This window comes from Polyodon spathula, chromosome 2 (genome assembly GCF_017654505.1).
Source record: "Polyodon spathula isolate WHYD16114869_AA chromosome 2, ASM1765450v1, whole genome shotgun sequence".
Classification (NCBI taxonomy): Eukaryota; Metazoa; Chordata; class Actinopteri; order Acipenseriformes; family Polyodontidae; genus Polyodon; species Polyodon spathula.
The window spans coordinates 175430-192189 of record NC_054535.1 but is presented as its reverse complement, the minus strand read 5'-3'; the positions used below and the strand labels follow the sequence as shown (position 1 = coordinate 192189).

Here is a 16760-nt window from a genome sequence, read left to right as displayed (position 1 = left end):
TACCGCCCAGCTCACAGGGATTGGCCAGTCAGTTTTGAGCCTGGGTAAGGCTGCGTGTTTATAGGCTCTTAGAGCATCGTCCATCTGTCAAGCTAGCTTGTACGATCTGTGTATTTGGTGCAGTGAGTGTACCTCTCCATGGTAACCGCCGCCGCTTGTGATACAAATAAAGGCGCGGTACGGCTAGACGGGACAGTACAGTAACTGGACCAGCGAGCGGTGACCGTTTCACCACTGGATAGCAAAGAACAGTTTCTATTATGGAGGCCGTCTAAGTAAATAAATAAGATTCCAGTCTGTAGCATTTGTTATTACTGTATTGTGCGGTTTGGCAGATTGCTTAACAAACATCTTAATGTATAGTCATATAACCCTGTTAACCTCCCCTGAAGATTGTAAAGGCCTGTATAATATAATGCAAGACCTAGGTGGAAATTAATTACAAAAATCTTTAAACACCCAAGAAGTTTAAGAATACCTGAGGTTCTGAAAATGCAGTTAATGTACATTAGCTATTATTGAGAAAGTCTGAGAATGTCAGAATGGTTCAGAGATATTAAAGGCAAGATGTTGGGAGTTTACAATGTCTGCAGGCAATATTTAAGTTTGTGTTAAAGGGCAGGAGCTGCATTTCCAGTCTAGTTGCATTCCATTGAGATGACATCGGTGTGACATCTCCAGCAGACCCACAACAAAGGCATTCAAAGAATAAGTCTGCCCAAGAAAGAACACAGAATTGGAAAACATGAAAAATCAATTCTGACACCCTTCATGGTGGTGTGATACAGTGTGCATTTTCCCTTGCTTACATTACACAAATCTTCCACTATTCCTAGATTTTAGCAGCTATCAGAAAGTTCACACAGACTGGCAGTGGTCCTAAGACACAGTCCTCATCACTCAGGGTGGAGGACCTGTCTTAAATTGAACAATATTATAATTTATTTTTTACCTCATTTCTGCATTTTTCTTCACAGATTGCCAGGGTGTTTTCATAACCCCATTCCGCATTGTTGCAGGACACACCAGGCCTCATGCTTGGGTTTTCACCTGTTTTTAACATTTTGGCTCACTTGCAGAATCAGCATTTCTATTCTAGTTCTGACTTATTAAATCTTCCCCGTCCATGTCAGTGTCAGATGAGGGAAGAAAGGTATCGAGACACAGATTGAAACAGACCATGCTAGGGCCATACAGAATCATTAAAACCATCTAACACAACCCACAGTGTAGTACATTGTGTAAATAAAACAATAACCCTTGGGCCTGCTCTTAAGAATGTACAATTATCTGCAAAACTGCCTTGCTGCCAGACTCTCAGCCAATGATGCACTGCTCTGCAAAGCTCTTCAGATCTGACTTTCTTCAATAAGCAAGGGGATGGCTGAATAAATCATGCAAATAAGAGTTAGGTCATCAATATGCTGTGTTGAGCCAGCTGGGTGTCATGTGTTGCTTGTTTTCCCACCTCAGGTATCACTGAAGGAGCCAGCCTTCCCTTATCATAAGTGCAGTAGTACCCTGAATATTATCCATTTTTCTAGCAATGCTTTATGAAGGTACTCCCTCAGAACGAATTGATCGCTGTTATTATTTCAAATATATTCAAAACATTTTAAACGAGTAAGCCATCCAAAATGTACAAACCTAAACATGATATATTTACAACAGTGCTGTGTGATTGGATGGGTCACTTGCTGTTCACATTCCATTCACTTTTTGCAAGCCATCCTGGAAACTACAATGAGGTTCCGCACTGGCAGTGAATAGATAACATTTGCATACCTATTCATATGGTGTAGAACTACAACAAAGGGATTGTCCTGGTGAAATCATCTAGTATATTTAAATAAGTAGTGTCTGCATGTTTGTCAGTCCACAGTAAGTATAAACCAACTCCAGTTTACTGTATGATGCTGAAGTTTCATATTACTGACACTAGAGGGTGTTAGAAACACACTTGTGGTAACAAACCTATATGATTTTTTTGTTAGAGTATGGGGGTGATGTAAGGATATGCGCAAAGTGATTTGCGGGTTCAAAACGCCCATAATGCTGCCATAAATCATGTTTAGCCGCTGTAAATTTTACCAGTCGCTAAAAATAAGGTGTATGTAAAGAATAGTGTTCACCTGGCGTACTGCACCTGCTATCAGATGAGCACTTTGCTATCATTAATCTACTGAAATACATTAAAATGAAGAAAAGAGCATGGAATTGGGCAGGATCTGGATGCTAAGTGTGTGAAAATATTAAAATGTGTTGTAAGGATTTTGCCTTGCACTTAGGCAATTGCTGACCCTCCAAAAACTTTACACCTCTTCTTACAAGGTGCAAACCATTGTAGAAGCGAGTAACTAAGAGCTGTATAAAAGCACACACCTGCAGAGACCTGCCATTGACTTCAGAATGGCTGCTGTGGTATACTTCCTGATGCGGCAACACTGGGTTGTTGTTGAGGAGAGACAGGAACACATTTGGAGGAGAAGGATAACACGAAGAAGACCCTGCATATTCAATCCCAGGGTCACTTTAATTAATTCAATCTAAGGACAGCTATCCCCGCACATGTTACCTATATGGTAACAGGGTACTGGGAGACAGTCAACATGGTTTTAGGAAAGGGAGATCGTGCCTAACTAACTTGCTTGATTTTTTTGAGGATGCAACATCGATAATGGATAATTGCAAAGCATATGACATGGTTTATTTAGATTTCCAGAAAGCTTTTGACAAAGTCCCGCACAAAAGATTAATTCTCAAACTGAACGCAGTTGGGATTCAGGGAAACACATGTACATGGATTAGGGAGTGGTTAACTTGTAGAAAACAGAAAGTACTGATTAGAGGAAAAACCTCAGAATGGAGTGTGGTAACCAGCGGTGTACCACAGGGATCAGTATTAGGTCCTCTGCTATTCCTAATCTACATTAATGATTTAGATTCTGGTATAGTAAGCAAACTTGTTAAATTTGCAGACGACACAAAAGTAGGAGGAGTGGCAAACACTGTTGCAGCAGCAAAGGTCATTCAAAATGATCTAGACAAGATTCAGAACTGGGCAGATACATGGCAAATGACATTTAATAGAGAAAAGTGTAAGGTACTGCACGCAGGAAATAAAAATGTACATTATAAATATCATATGGGAGATATTGAAATTGGAGAAGGAATCTATGAAAAAGACCTAGGAGTTTTTGTTGACTCAGAAATGTCTTCATCTAGGCAATGTGGGGAAGCTATAAAAAAGGCTAACAAGATACTCGGATACATTGTGAAAAGTGTTGAATTTAAATCAAGGGAAGTAATGTTAAAACTGTACAATGCACTTGTAAGACCTCATCTTGAATATTGTGTGCAGTTCTGGTCACCTCGCTATAAAAAAGATATTGCTGCTCTAGAAAGAGTGCAAAGAAGAGCGACCAGAATTATTCCGGGCTTAAAAGGCATGTCATATGCAGACAGGCTAAAAGAATTGAATCTGTTCAGTCTTGAACAAAGAAGACTACGTGGCGACCTAATTCAAGCATTCAAAATTCTAAAAGGTATTGACAGTGTCGACGCAAGGGACTTTTTCAGCCTGAAAAAAGAAACAAGGACCAGGGGTCACAAATGGAGTTTAGAAAAAGGGGCATTCAGAACAGAAAATAGGAGACACTTTTTTACACAGAGAATTGTGAGGGTCTGGAATCAACTCCCCAGTAATGTTGTTGAAGCTGACACCCTGGGATCCTTCAAGAAGCTGCTTGATGAGATTTTGGGATCAATAAGCTACTAACAACCAAACGAGCAAGATGGGCCGAATGGCCTCCTCTCGTTTGTAAACTTTCTTATGTTCTTTCTTATGTAAAAGTGTTGTGTTCTCTGCACTACTTAGCCTCTGGTTCCTTTCAGACCACAGTTGAAATGTCTGGAGGGATAACTCAATCCACCTTTTCCAGAGTGCTAGGCAAATTTGTGGATATCATGCTGAAAAGGGCCAATACATATCATTTCCTAAGGATACTAGGATAACTGATGTTGGCTGAGGCTTTTCCAAACAACTCTTCATGCTAAGTTGCCTCAGTGGTAAGGACTCTTAGCTCCTTCTAAGAAAACTTTTCTTTTTTTTTTCCCCGTATACCAAGATGACTTTGCTGCGATGACAGATGCAGTGGACGTGCGTGATGGCAGATGCAGTGGACGTGCGCAATGGCAGATGCAGTGGACGTGCGCAATGGCAGATGCAGTGGACGTGCGCAATGGCAGATGCAGTGGACGTGCGCAATGGCAGATGCAGTGGACGTGCGCAATGGCAGATGCAGTGGACTTGCAGGTTGCTCGGTAGCTCCACTGGTTTTCATAAGTAGATTCCACACCAATGTGGCTGCTTTTCTTATTGTTATATCATTTAACTGAAAGATGCCCATTATAATGAGTCATCTGGCAGCAGGAGTCAGAAAAATTTTTGGGCACAAATGTTGCATGAACACAGCCTTTGTCAATATAGGGTTTAAAGCTCCCCAATTTAATATAAATCAACTACATATGTATTTGACTAAAGGTATGCTATTCTTTCACTTTAAATTAAATACAGCTACACCCCATACCAGTACGAACAATTTAATGTTGGGTTTACAATTCTCCAAAAGGAGTCTGTACTTTGAAGGCAAAGAAAGAAAAAAAAATCTTCAGTTTTGTTCACCTTTGATATAAATATTGCAACCACACAGTGTTATTCAATGTGTTTAGCCATTGTAATATTATAGGGCTAACAACAACCTGATAGAAGACCAAAGGTCTCTAATTAATACATAGTTACAACTTTCACACCAGTCTGTGCAGTGAAGCATGGAAAATAATCTATGTCCTTCCTTTCTCATACAGCAGACAACCAACTAATCAAATATGAAACCCAGCTGTGGGAAATCCACTAGTAACATTGCTTTGAACAGTTATCTTACATTTTAATGAATGTATTAATAATAATAATAATAATAATAATAATAATAATAATAATAATAATAATCTATTTAGACAGCCATTGAGAAACACTGATTAATTATAGTAAACTCATTTTACCCTCAATTCCAGCTATAGCAATACAGTTTTATATATCATCTTATTATTATTGACAGGACTACCCCTTTCCCTTGCAATTAACCGAGTTCTCTTTTTCTCGTTGAAGGTGGAGCTAGAGCGAGAGAAACCGGAAGTTAAAGTCATATTCACGCAGGCAAGGAAAATAAATACGAAAACACAAGCTCAAGGAGGCGAAAGTCAAGTCATTTTTAGAAGAAAATCAGAAACCTTCTGAAGATAATGTGTTTTACTGTGGGTCGAGACACCGTGGCTTTGGAGAGGTAGGACTGTAGCTTACCAAGATCAAAGAGCGAGATGTGACGTGCGCATTGCTCGGTAAAGGCAAGGTACAGTCATATGCATAGAGGAGTAACATTAGGTGGCTTTTTAAAATGTATTTCTATGTGATAATTCGAATTGCCGATTTGTGAAAAGAGGCGCTTGTGGGTTGTTCTCTTGTCTAAATCTAATATTTAAAAGGGGTTTTGCAATTAGTCCTCAAATAATTAGGCCATTTCTTGACGAAGACAGGTGCAGATTAAATAAATAAATAAAACCCGGCTGTACTGTTGTATGGGAAACAAATATATACTGATTAAAAAACAGTAAACAGTGTTTTGCTTAAAACATTTAGCACTTGCATACACAGGCTGTTCAAGATGCGTCTGAATCATGAAACTCGTTCTCACTCTAGGGTCGTACACTGGCACCCCATCACTGTTCCCGTTACATAAATACCCTTTAGCATGTATTTATTTATTTCGTTTTGTGTGGTTTGTATTCATGTTTCTTTGGCACAAATCTTCTGTTTATACATTGAGCCATACTAATACAGCAGTGATAAATTAAGAGCTACAGACATCAAATAAATATATAATAAATCTAGTCCTGTCCTTGTCATTAAGACATCATGCACGATATAATGCCACAGGCTTTACAAAATGTTTGGTATAGATAACCCATATCTTTATTTTGTGTTCGCCTCTTACCTCAGACATATGCTGTGGAGAAACTGGCAACGCCTGTCCTGGGTTTTCACACAAGAAGGACAATCCTATTATTTCTGATTTAAGGGGGATAGCAGGCTTGTGAGATCATTTTTCTGGTTTGCAGCTGGGTCAGAGACAAAGGCAAACCAGGATCCTGCCAATGAAGGAGCATGATTCAGTGAATCTTGAATTAATGCTGTCCAAAGACTAGGCATGTATCTGTGCTGTTCTGAAAAACATTGTCTTCCCTTTCATTTGCATTACAGCTAATCTCTTATTATCTTGACCATTTCAATTGACAAGCTCAGCTGCCAATAGTAGAATTGTTTTAATTGCCACATTTACAGCACATGCACTGTAGCTGCAATATAAAATAGGTACTTTGGTGTATTAAAACATATGGTTTCTTTGAATTTGATCTGGAACCCTTCTTTTGAGTCGTTCCCATATACACACACACAGAGTAATATTTTTAGCTGCAATTTAACAAGGAGGTGTCTAAGGAATGTGAAATGTCTAATCATATATATATAAAAACATTTCTTCTTTTGTGTGATACTCCTATTGAAATGAGCTGTGCTTATTTAAAGGGGAAGTCAGTTGGTTTCAAGATTATTCTGTGTGCATTTTCTTACTTGCTCCCGTTGTTAGAAAGGTAGTGTGTTTTTTTAATCTTTTTGCAATAATACATTTTGGATTGTTTGGTGTTCCATTTTGAGGGCTATGCGCATTTTAGTATTAACCTGTATTTTGTGGATTTTTTGGGGGGTGTTGATATCAATATAACATGCATCAGTTATTCATTTCTAGGGGATATAGAAATACTAATCTTAGTGTATGTACACAATACAATGAGCTGAAACGGTGATTTCAGGAATTCTGTCTGGTGGCTTTTCTGTGGCCAGATTGTATCCCTGTCAGTAGATTTACTGTAGGGGTAATACTGAGAAATCTCATTGTGTACAGTTTTCATGCACACCGTTGTCATTTCCAGTGTTGAGCATGCATGACAGATACACTAATCCAAATAGCCTTTTGACTTGGAACATGAGAGCAGAGTGCATCGCAAGATGAGGGGCTGTGCTGCAGGGTGGGAAGTCTGGTGAAAACTGATGTATTCTATGTTCTGTTCCATTAGTGTGGCAGCTTGCACAATTAATTGTGTGTCCCATTATATAGGTGTCTTAATCAATAAAGTTAGTGTTTATATAATGTAGTGAAGTGTTTATATTGTTAATTGTACACAAATACATTAAAGTATTACCAAGACATTAATTCAAACTCCGTAGAACTGGAAGGCACACACTGAAACTTAAAAAAACGAATTAAAAAAAGAAAGCAGAAATCACTTTCGCATAGAGGAATACTTGCATAGAATAGTTTCCCATTAGGAACCTTCAAGACACTTTTTGATGTGGTGCATTGATTGAGTTAGATACTAGGGCAGTACTGTAGTGTGATTATGCACTTCCTGAATGTAATGTTCCGACAGCTTTAGCAGCCTGTGCCATTTAGCTGGAATAATGTTCCTAGTGTCGTGAGAGGATCTGCTTGATGCAATATCTGCTACTCCGTATTCACTGAATGAGGCTATGAAAAGCCAGCCTTTTCAATTGAAAATTACAGTAGTTGAGGATTATTTAAAAAGAATAACTGACAGTCTAAACAGTGTGCCAGAATATAAACCTCTGCTGTATACAGTACTGTAGTATGCCCTGGCTTTTGTTCAGATGTCTCTCTCCTGATTGTCCTGCCATGTACGGTAGTCAATACTGTAAGAACATAAAGGTTCTGAATGAGGTCATTTGGTCCAGCAGTGCTTGTTGTTTCTAGTAGCTGAATCTGCTCTCAATGGAGCCCAGTGCCTCCTCAGCAAAAAAGTGGCTTTTTTGCAGTTCTGTCTTAATTGCAGTCTAGGCCTACTGCACATTTTGTGTATGGTGCATGGGGATGTGCAGTTAACACTTTTCTTGATGTAAATGTCATGAAATTCTGAACTGTCACACCTCCATAAACGCATACTATTGTGTGGTGTGGTTTTGGAATTCTGTAAATTTATGGCCTTATTTTAAATTGAGTATATAATCTTGCAATGTGATGAAACATTTCCTGTCCATGTGGAAATGAGCTTAGAGTGTATTAGCTCCAAAATAGTTAACGTGGAAAGCCACCAACTGTATTACAGAACAGTGACTATCCAGCAGTGGTGCCTATTATATTGACAGTGGCATTGCAGCTATTTTACAGCCATACATATTCACCTAAAATCTTCGATTGATAGGATCTTGTTGTAAGCGCGTATTATTTACTGCTGTTGTGCATGATAAGAAGGATCCAGCTTGAACTGCAGTATTGTTTTGTGAAACTGGTAGATAGCTTGCTATAGTTCTAGAAGGGCATTGTGAAGCTGGCCCAGGCTCCTATACTTCCACAAAAAAGGCTGGTCCAGGTAAGAACATAAGAAAAGTTAACGGACACGAGGAGGCCATTAGACCCATGCATGGTGGTCCGGTTCCTTGTAGCTGACTGATCCCAGAGCTTTGTTGTGTTGGATCAATAATATCTCTGTGACCCGGCAAACAACATGTACATATATAACTTAGTTACAACGTATCACATTGCACAATATCACATTACAGATAAGAGCAGTTATAAAGTACAATAAAATAAATAGAAAGATCAATTTAAAATAACAGCAAAATAAAGAATACAGTAAATAATTACTTTTAAGAGTGAATTTGATAAGAGCAGTTAACGTATCGTAAAAATATTTGCTTATACGAGTAAATACCAGTAAGAGCATGTACTATACATGGATAAGAACGATTTCAAGTAAGAGCAATTGCAAAAATGTGAATACAGATACCTTTAAGAGTAAAATCAAGTACAAGATACAGAAAATAGTTTAGAATTAAGAGCAGTAGTAGTAGAATACAACAAAATATGGAGCAGTTCAGTGCAAGTACAAGATGATGCAAGTACTGGGACAATTGGGTGCCTGTGGCAAAGTGGTTAATAGTGTACAGGTGCAGGTGATTAAAGAACAGACAGACAATTGTAATCCAGGTGAAAAGGTTTGTTTTATTTAAGTCCAGTGCTGACGACAAAACAAACAGTAAATAATGATGGAGATAAGTAATACAGCGTTGTGTATTACTTCATTTATAATCCCTGTGTTGCCCCACAAATAATAATCCTGTTTTTATTATACACCCACACAAAACACATACACAAGTCTGTGCATTAGTGCTAGTAGTGCAGATACAATTTTATTTGCGATACAGGTACAGTGCTGTTCCGGGTTTGTGCTGGCCTCTAGCGACAGCTCCGGAACGTGTTATCTGTCTAGTGATAACATGTAACAAAACAAATACTTGCGATTATCCAACAACAATACAGGTCCTTCCTGCTTACTTAATATTAACCAAAGGTGTGTCTTGAGGAGGCACCGGAAGATGGTCAAGGTCTGAGCAGTCCTGCTATCCGTGGGTAGGTTGTTCCACCACTGAAGGGGTGTAGGGAGAAACGATAGCCTGGAGATAGGAGGGAGCAAAAAGATCAAGACAGCGATAAGTGAGTTCAGGAGTTTTGAATTGGATGCGAGTGGTGATAGGGAACCAGTGGAGGGAGCGGAGCAGCGGTGTAGCATGGGAGAAGCAAGGAAGGGAAAAGTCAAGGCAGGCAGAAGAATTTTGGATGAGCTGGATGGATAGCAGGATGCCCAGTTCTGAATGCTGTCTATTTCATTTTAAATGACTGCTGCTGCAACAGTGTTTGCCACTCCTCCTATTTTTGTGTGCAAATGTAACAAGTTTTCCTACGATACCAGAATCTAAGTATTAATGTAGATTAAGAACATAAGAACATAAGAAAGTTTACAAACGAGAGGAGGCCATTCGGCCCATCTTGCTCGTTTGGTTGTTAGTAGCTTATTGATCCCAAAATCTCATCAAGCAGCTTCTTGAAGGATCCCAGGGTGTCAGCTTCAACAACATTACTGGGGAGTTGATTCCAGACCCTCACAATTCTCTGTGTAAAAAAGTGCCTCCTATTTTCTGTTCTAAATGCCCCTTTGTCTAATCTCCATTTGTGACCCCTGGTCCTTGTTTCTTTTTTCAGGCTGAAAAAGTCCCTTGGGTTGACACTGTCAATGCCTTTTAGAATTTTGAATGCTTGAATTAGGTCGTCACGTAGTCGTCTTTGTTCAAGACTGAACAGATTCAATTCTTTTAGCCTGTCTGCATATGACATGCCTTTTAAGCCCGGAATAATTCTGGTCGCTCTTCTTTGCACTCTTTCTAGAGCAGCAATATCTTTTTTAATAGCAAGGTGACCAGAACTGCACACAATATTCAAGATGAGGAATAGCAGAGGACCTAATACTGATAGTAATACTGTGGTAGTCATATGCTTTGCAATTATCCATTGTCGATTGTTGGATCCTCAAAAAAAAATCAAGCAGGTTAGTTAGATTCGATCTCCCTTTCCTAAAACCATGTTGACTATTTCCCAGGATACTGTTGCCATACAGGTAGTTTTCCATTTTGGATCTTATTATAGTTTCCATCTAATAGAAGTCAGGCTTATTGGTTTGTAGTTACCTGGTTCAGTTTTGTTTCCCTCTTTGTGGATCATGTTACGTTTGCAGTTCTCCAGTTTGTTGGTACATAAGAACATAAGAAAGTTTACAACGAGAGGAGGCCATTCGGCCCATCTTGCTCGTTTGGTTGTTAGTAGCTTATTGATCCCAGAATCTCATCAAGCAGCTTCTTGAAGGATCCCAGGGTGTCAGCTTCAACAACATTACTGGGGAGTTGATTCCAAACCCTCATGATTCTCTGTGTAAAAAAGTGCCTCCTATTTTCTGTTCTGAATGCCCCTTTGTCTAACCTCCATTTGTGACCCCTGGTCCTTGTTTTTTTTTTTCAGGTCGAAAAAGTCCCTTGGGTCGACATTGTCAATACCTTTTAGGATTTTGAATGCTTGAATTAGGTCGCCACGTAGTCTTCTTTGTTCAAGACTGAACAGATTCAATTCTTTTAGCCTGTCTGCATAGGACATGCCTTTTAAGCCCGGAATAATTCTGGTCGCTCTTCTTTGCACTCTTTCTAGAGCAGCAATATCTTTTTTATAGTGAGGTGACCAGAACCGAACACAATATTCAAGATGAGGTCTTACTAATGCATTGTACAGTTTTAACTTTACTTCCCTTGATTTAAATTCAACACTTTTCACAATGTAGCCAATCCCTATGTCAAGAGACTGTTGCATGATCTTGGTTAGCGGTTTGTAAATAACTTATTTCGTTTCTTTGAGTACTCACCACTGTGTAGAAAAGTGTCACCCACCCTGCTCACCCAAGTCAGTCCCCATTCATTATCTAACTGTGTCTTTTGCTCCTGAACTCTGTGCTGTACTAGTCGACTCCTTTTGGACTTTAAAGCACTTTGGTCAAGTCTGCCATAACCCTGCTCAGGGATTTGGGCGCTGTACTCTCTCTGGAGCAGCTATGTCCTTTTGTAATGACCACTACTGTACTGCTGCTGTAAGTGTTGTCTGGTAAACTAGTTGTTAGTGTTGTACTGTAAAAATAAAAGTATGTTGCCCTAGTTCTATTGCTGTAGGTAAACCAGTAACCTTTGTGTTTTGTTTTAGGTTATCAAATAGCTAAATGGAGTCGGAGCAGCTTTTCAATAGAGGGTATTCCCGAAACAGTTACAACAGCATAGCAAGTGCCAGCAGCGACGAGGAGCTTCTAGATGGAGCCGGCATCATCATGGACTTCCACACCTCGGAAGACGACATTTTATTAGATGGAGAAGCTTCATCCGGTAAGCAGTACTGTTCCACCATCATATTTTATGGAATAGCCTAACTAGACCTTTCTGTAAAGAATTAGGGCCATATTCACAAAGCATGCTCCTGATTTTAGAAGAGAGAACCCAGTGCTAATGTTACAAATCTTCCAACAACAATAAGAGTTTGTTTTTTCCTTTTAAAAAAACAAAACAAAAACAAACCAACAAAAAAAAAGCTACAAATGTATCCGTGCTTGTGAATATGGTCCATATTTACTTCAAAATGTCATTGGTATAAAAGGAGAAGAGATCCATTCGCTAAACACAGGGGCATCATTTCAGAAAAGTTCCCAAATGGCACCATGAATGAGAAGAAACTGGCAGTAACTGGAACCGTTTACAACCAGATCGCGTGATTCTTAAAATACATTTTACAAAATGTGCAATGCCAGTATTCTTAAAGCACGGCACTGGTTTATAACAAACTCGAGAATGTCGTTTCTCTTTTTAATAGTACTCGTTTCATTTTAATAGTAATGAAGTGTGTAACATTACGTTTGTCGTTTTCACTAGAACTTTTTTGTCTTAAGTGGGTAAAGGCTTAAACCCTAAGCAGATTGCTCTGCTGCCAGCCTCCGATATCCCAGTGAATTGAACATTTCACAGTTACGTTGTAACTAGTGTTACATTACACAAATAACACAACCACATCATTTTTTTAAATCGTTTTACAGTAGCAGCTAGGGACTACTCTTAGATCACTGAAAAAACATTGTCATGCATGGGCTTTACAAAAAGAGCCAGGGGTAAGAATGCTGTTTAACTCTTTATTTTAGAGTGTCCATCCGAATACATCTTGCCAGATTTGTTACGTGCTACATTACATGCTTACAACCTCGAAGTTTGATATATTTCACCTGCTTTCCACAAAGAATTACACTTTGTATTGAATTGAAATCGGTGAACATAAACTGCCAAACAAGCACCACATTCCTGTGAATGTCGAAAGTAGAAGTGTGTTTATCAGAATCACGAATAAACTAAAATAAAACGGGGTGGAGTCTCGCTTTCGTCTTGGCAAATTTGTGAACAGCAGCCTGTGTTTTTGTTTTGCCAGTTAGCTCACAATAACCAAAAGATCGCTCAACCTCTCATCCCCAGTAGTTGTACGAAGGTATGTTTTGACCCTTTTCATGCACAAAAAGAACCTTTCATTTGCCAAACTAATACCAACATTTGCATAAGGCAAATATGTTAGAAAGTATAACATTGCCTAATCTTTCCATATAAATGCATATTTAAGCAATGTAACATTTTAAAACAGTAATTCTAACAGTACATTTCATTTAGTATGCCTCAAATACTGTATTGTACCATCTTAAATATAATTTTCTGCCGAGCCACTATGAAAAAGACAACGATGAGTTTAGAGCAGCTATGCGTTTCAGTGTTGCATCAACTTTTGGTACCTATCAAAAGTTTCCTACTTTGCTTACTGCACATGCCCAGACTCTTTCCACCCTGTACTGAGCATGCCCAGACTCTTTCCACCCTGCACTGCGCATGCCCAGACTCTTTCCCCCCTGCACTGAGCATGCCCAGACTCTTTCCCCCCTGCACTGCGCATGCCCAGACTCTTTCCCCCCTGCACTGCGCATGCCCAGACTCTTTCCCCCCTGCACTGCGCATGCCCAGACTCTTTCCACCCTGCACTGCGCATGCCCAGACTCTTTCCACCCTACACTGCGCATGCCCAGACTCTTTCCCCCCTACACTGCGCATGCCCAGACTCTTTCCTCCCTGCACTGTGCATGCCCAGACTCTTTCCCCCCTGCACTGTGCATGCCCCTTTTTTTTTTTCTTTAAGACCAAGGACAGTCATCAAACTGCTACCTATTTTTTTATGATGAAAAGTACGCCTTTTATTGAGTTACATTTTACTGCACATGTAATAATTTGTTTTATATTGCATACAAACGAATGGTGTTAATAACTGGTAAAGTGCACTATAGAGCTAGGTACATTTTGTGGAAAAAAACAAAAAAAAAAACCCGAAAAGATTAAAAAGCAACTATACACTGACTGCAAACTGTTTACATTGAATTTTCTTTTCTTGACACTAAGTGCACCTTTGTAAAATTGTTTTGTAAAAGTGGTGTTATTATTGGTAGAAAAGCGTGTATGTACTGTTACTGTTGTGTTGTATGTTTTACCATAGGTCTGTACTGTGATATGGACCAATAAATCGGCTGAATATATAGAGTAGCGTCCATGTACAGGAACACCTCCTTCGCCTAAGGGAACACCCTTATGATGAAACTGATTTTTTCCAAAATAGTCTGGCTGATGAACAGGAACTTCTCATCACTGATAGTGATGTGTTCACAATTGATACAGTGCTGTTTTGTAACCTGATAACTCACCATCATCAAACTTAAATTAAAATAGTTTATTCAGACTTTTCAAAAGCGACTTGTCATCATGAGTGTGCATTAAGGCACATTGATTGGTTTTATTAACTCTTTCTAGAACCGCCGTTTTATTCTCCTTTTGTATTCTGATTTCCACGAGTGCATCGCTACAAAATGGAATGTAACAAACGGCTATATCCGTTTTGTTGTTTAAAATTGTTCTTGCCATGTCTGTGGTTTTGTTTATTTATGTTGTGTAGAAGATAGAAGGCTCTATTATATCTCCAAAAATGGAAAGCAAAGAGTTCTTGGTAGAGAGTGGCTGGAAGTGTTCAGAGTGTTTAGCAATGAGTGGTCACAGTGGCATGGTGAAAACAAGAGAAGCCATTTCAGCAAGGTTTTACTGGCGCTGTATGACCCTGGATATAGAAGAGTGGGTAAGTATATCGAAGTATGAACATCAAATTGTGCTACCTTCAATAAGGAACATCATCAAACTGTGATATTTTTTTTGGCGTCTATCAATTACATTTTCACAGTATAGAGGATTTGGTACATATGGTAACTGCATGAATTTGTGTAATTATTATATTAGATATTTCTTGGTGTGAATTCTGATCATATTGTTAATATTAGTTTAATAATAAGTCATGTTTATTATATTACATTATTTGAGTTCTGCTATATAATTTTTAGAATCTTTTCAAACTACTCTCTATGTAACCACCAAGATGAATTGTTGGGTGTTTTAATTCCCGGGAGACAAAAAAATAAAAATAAATAAATAAATGTTTATAGCTACAGGTGAAATGTTGGTACAGGTAACAGATTTTGACCAGGTATCAGATTTTGCTACCAGTATCAGATTTTGATGAAGTAGCGAAAGCAATGTTGTGCCACGCTTTCTATTTTGGGGTTTAAATTATGTTCTGTGAGAAATGCAATTCCAAATACTGTTTTATTCTATTTTAGTCCTTCTTAAAAATCTACTTGCCCCCTCACCGTCTCACGAAACACACACACACAAATAGAATGTAGCTTTTAGAATGTTGCTTTTATTAAACAATCAATTAATGGTTAATAATCATTTTTGCTTCATGAAATCAAATAAATAAAACGTAATTCAGAACATACTTGCCAGAACTGAGCCCATCTCATTTTTGTGCATTATCATGGCAAGTTTATATAATGTGGCGATTGTAGTTGCCTCTCAAAAGGTTTCTGGCGCGGGTGTTCCTTCCCTCCAGCAGATGCTTGCTGCTTGAACCCTCTTTCTTCACACCCTGATGTTGACAGGCATTCTGCTCAAGTTAATAGAGATTGAGTTACATTGCGTTCAGCATAGTAACTTGCAAATATTTGTTTACTGCCATCCTGAACAAAACAGTATGGATATATGTCTTCTGAGGAAGCCAGCCCTCGTGTTGAACAAGGCAAATAGCAGGCTTTTACACCCCTTTAACCTCCCTGGCAATGCACAGTACGAAGAACTGCTCATGCAGTGAAACATGGTTAGCACAAGCCAGGAGAATAGGACTCGAGTCTCTCTGTCTGTTTTTATTTTGGCTATGTCTATGCAGCTGCTTATCTAATTGTGACAGAACTTGCTCACATGTGTATCAGAATCTAAGGATTTATGGAGGGGCATGTCTTGTCTGTCTGTATGCGGTATGGCTCACAGTTTTACGCGTGGGTCCTGGTGATCCGATACCTAATGCTCTCATTTTTTCATTTATAGAATAGTGTGAGATGTATGCTATTAACATACTTGTTTCATTTCTATTTAGCTTTATTGGCTATCACAAAGCTTGAATGTGCCATTTATAACTTACCTCTGCTGCAAGTAGTTGCACAAACATGCCTATTTAGTTAGCAGTACATAGGGGCATTCAGGTTTCAAAGGATGGGGAAGCTGATCTCCAAATCGCTGAAACTGTTTACAGATTGTAAACAAACACACTGTAAACATAGTGATCAACCAACCCCAAGGTTAGGCTATTAAACAGCAGTTAACAGACAACAAAGAAATACTATGTATGTGTCACATTGAGAATAATACACTCTGTAGGGAGTATTGAAGCAGCCCCAGAGTTCTTACTCAGATCTTGCTGGAATATATGGAAACTGTTTCTACTGATAACATGCCCTTTGTTGTGTAACACACTTCAGATTTTAATCTGCTGTTGAACAAGGCTGCTTTGCATGTATTTCAATTCTCATTTGAGCTTTTCGAATGCAAAGAAAATAAGTAATCACTTCCACAGAATTTAGTTACCTTCATACAACTATGGAATCCAATCCCCAATCCCGAGATTGAAAACACGAAAGACCGGTATTTCGGGATTGTGGTTAACTAAAACAAATGACTGCAGCAGTGAGCCTGTGACTTCGTGCTGACTTGTTGAGCAATGCGGGCCTGCTGCTGTCTATCTGCACCGAGTTAGTGACGTTCACACATCGCCTGACGGTCTCCCTGGCTGCATGCACGTGAGTGAGAAAAA

The 16760-nt window shown here is 39.0% G+C and overlaps 1 protein-coding gene across 2 annotated transcripts in view; it reads left to right on the top strand.

Annotated features, from left to right (window-relative positions):
* The first annotated feature begins 5173 nt into the window (after positions 1-5173).
* The window catches only part of LOC121328832 (H(+)/Cl(-) exchange transporter 3-like), a 60604-nt gene continuing 49017 nt past the window's right edge, over positions 5174-16760 (top strand). Inside the window, exons 1-2 of one of the 2 annotated variants that reach the window (XM_041273927.1) lie at positions 5174-5342; positions 11706-11881. In XM_041273927.1, the coding sequence (XP_041129861.1) occupies positions 11722-11881 (160 nt within the window). In that variant the 5' untranslated portion in view covers positions 5174-5342; positions 11706-11721. Of the gene's footprint in view, positions 5409-11705; positions 11882-16760 lie in introns of both variants that reach the window. The other variant, XM_041273935.1, reaches the window with a different exon arrangement.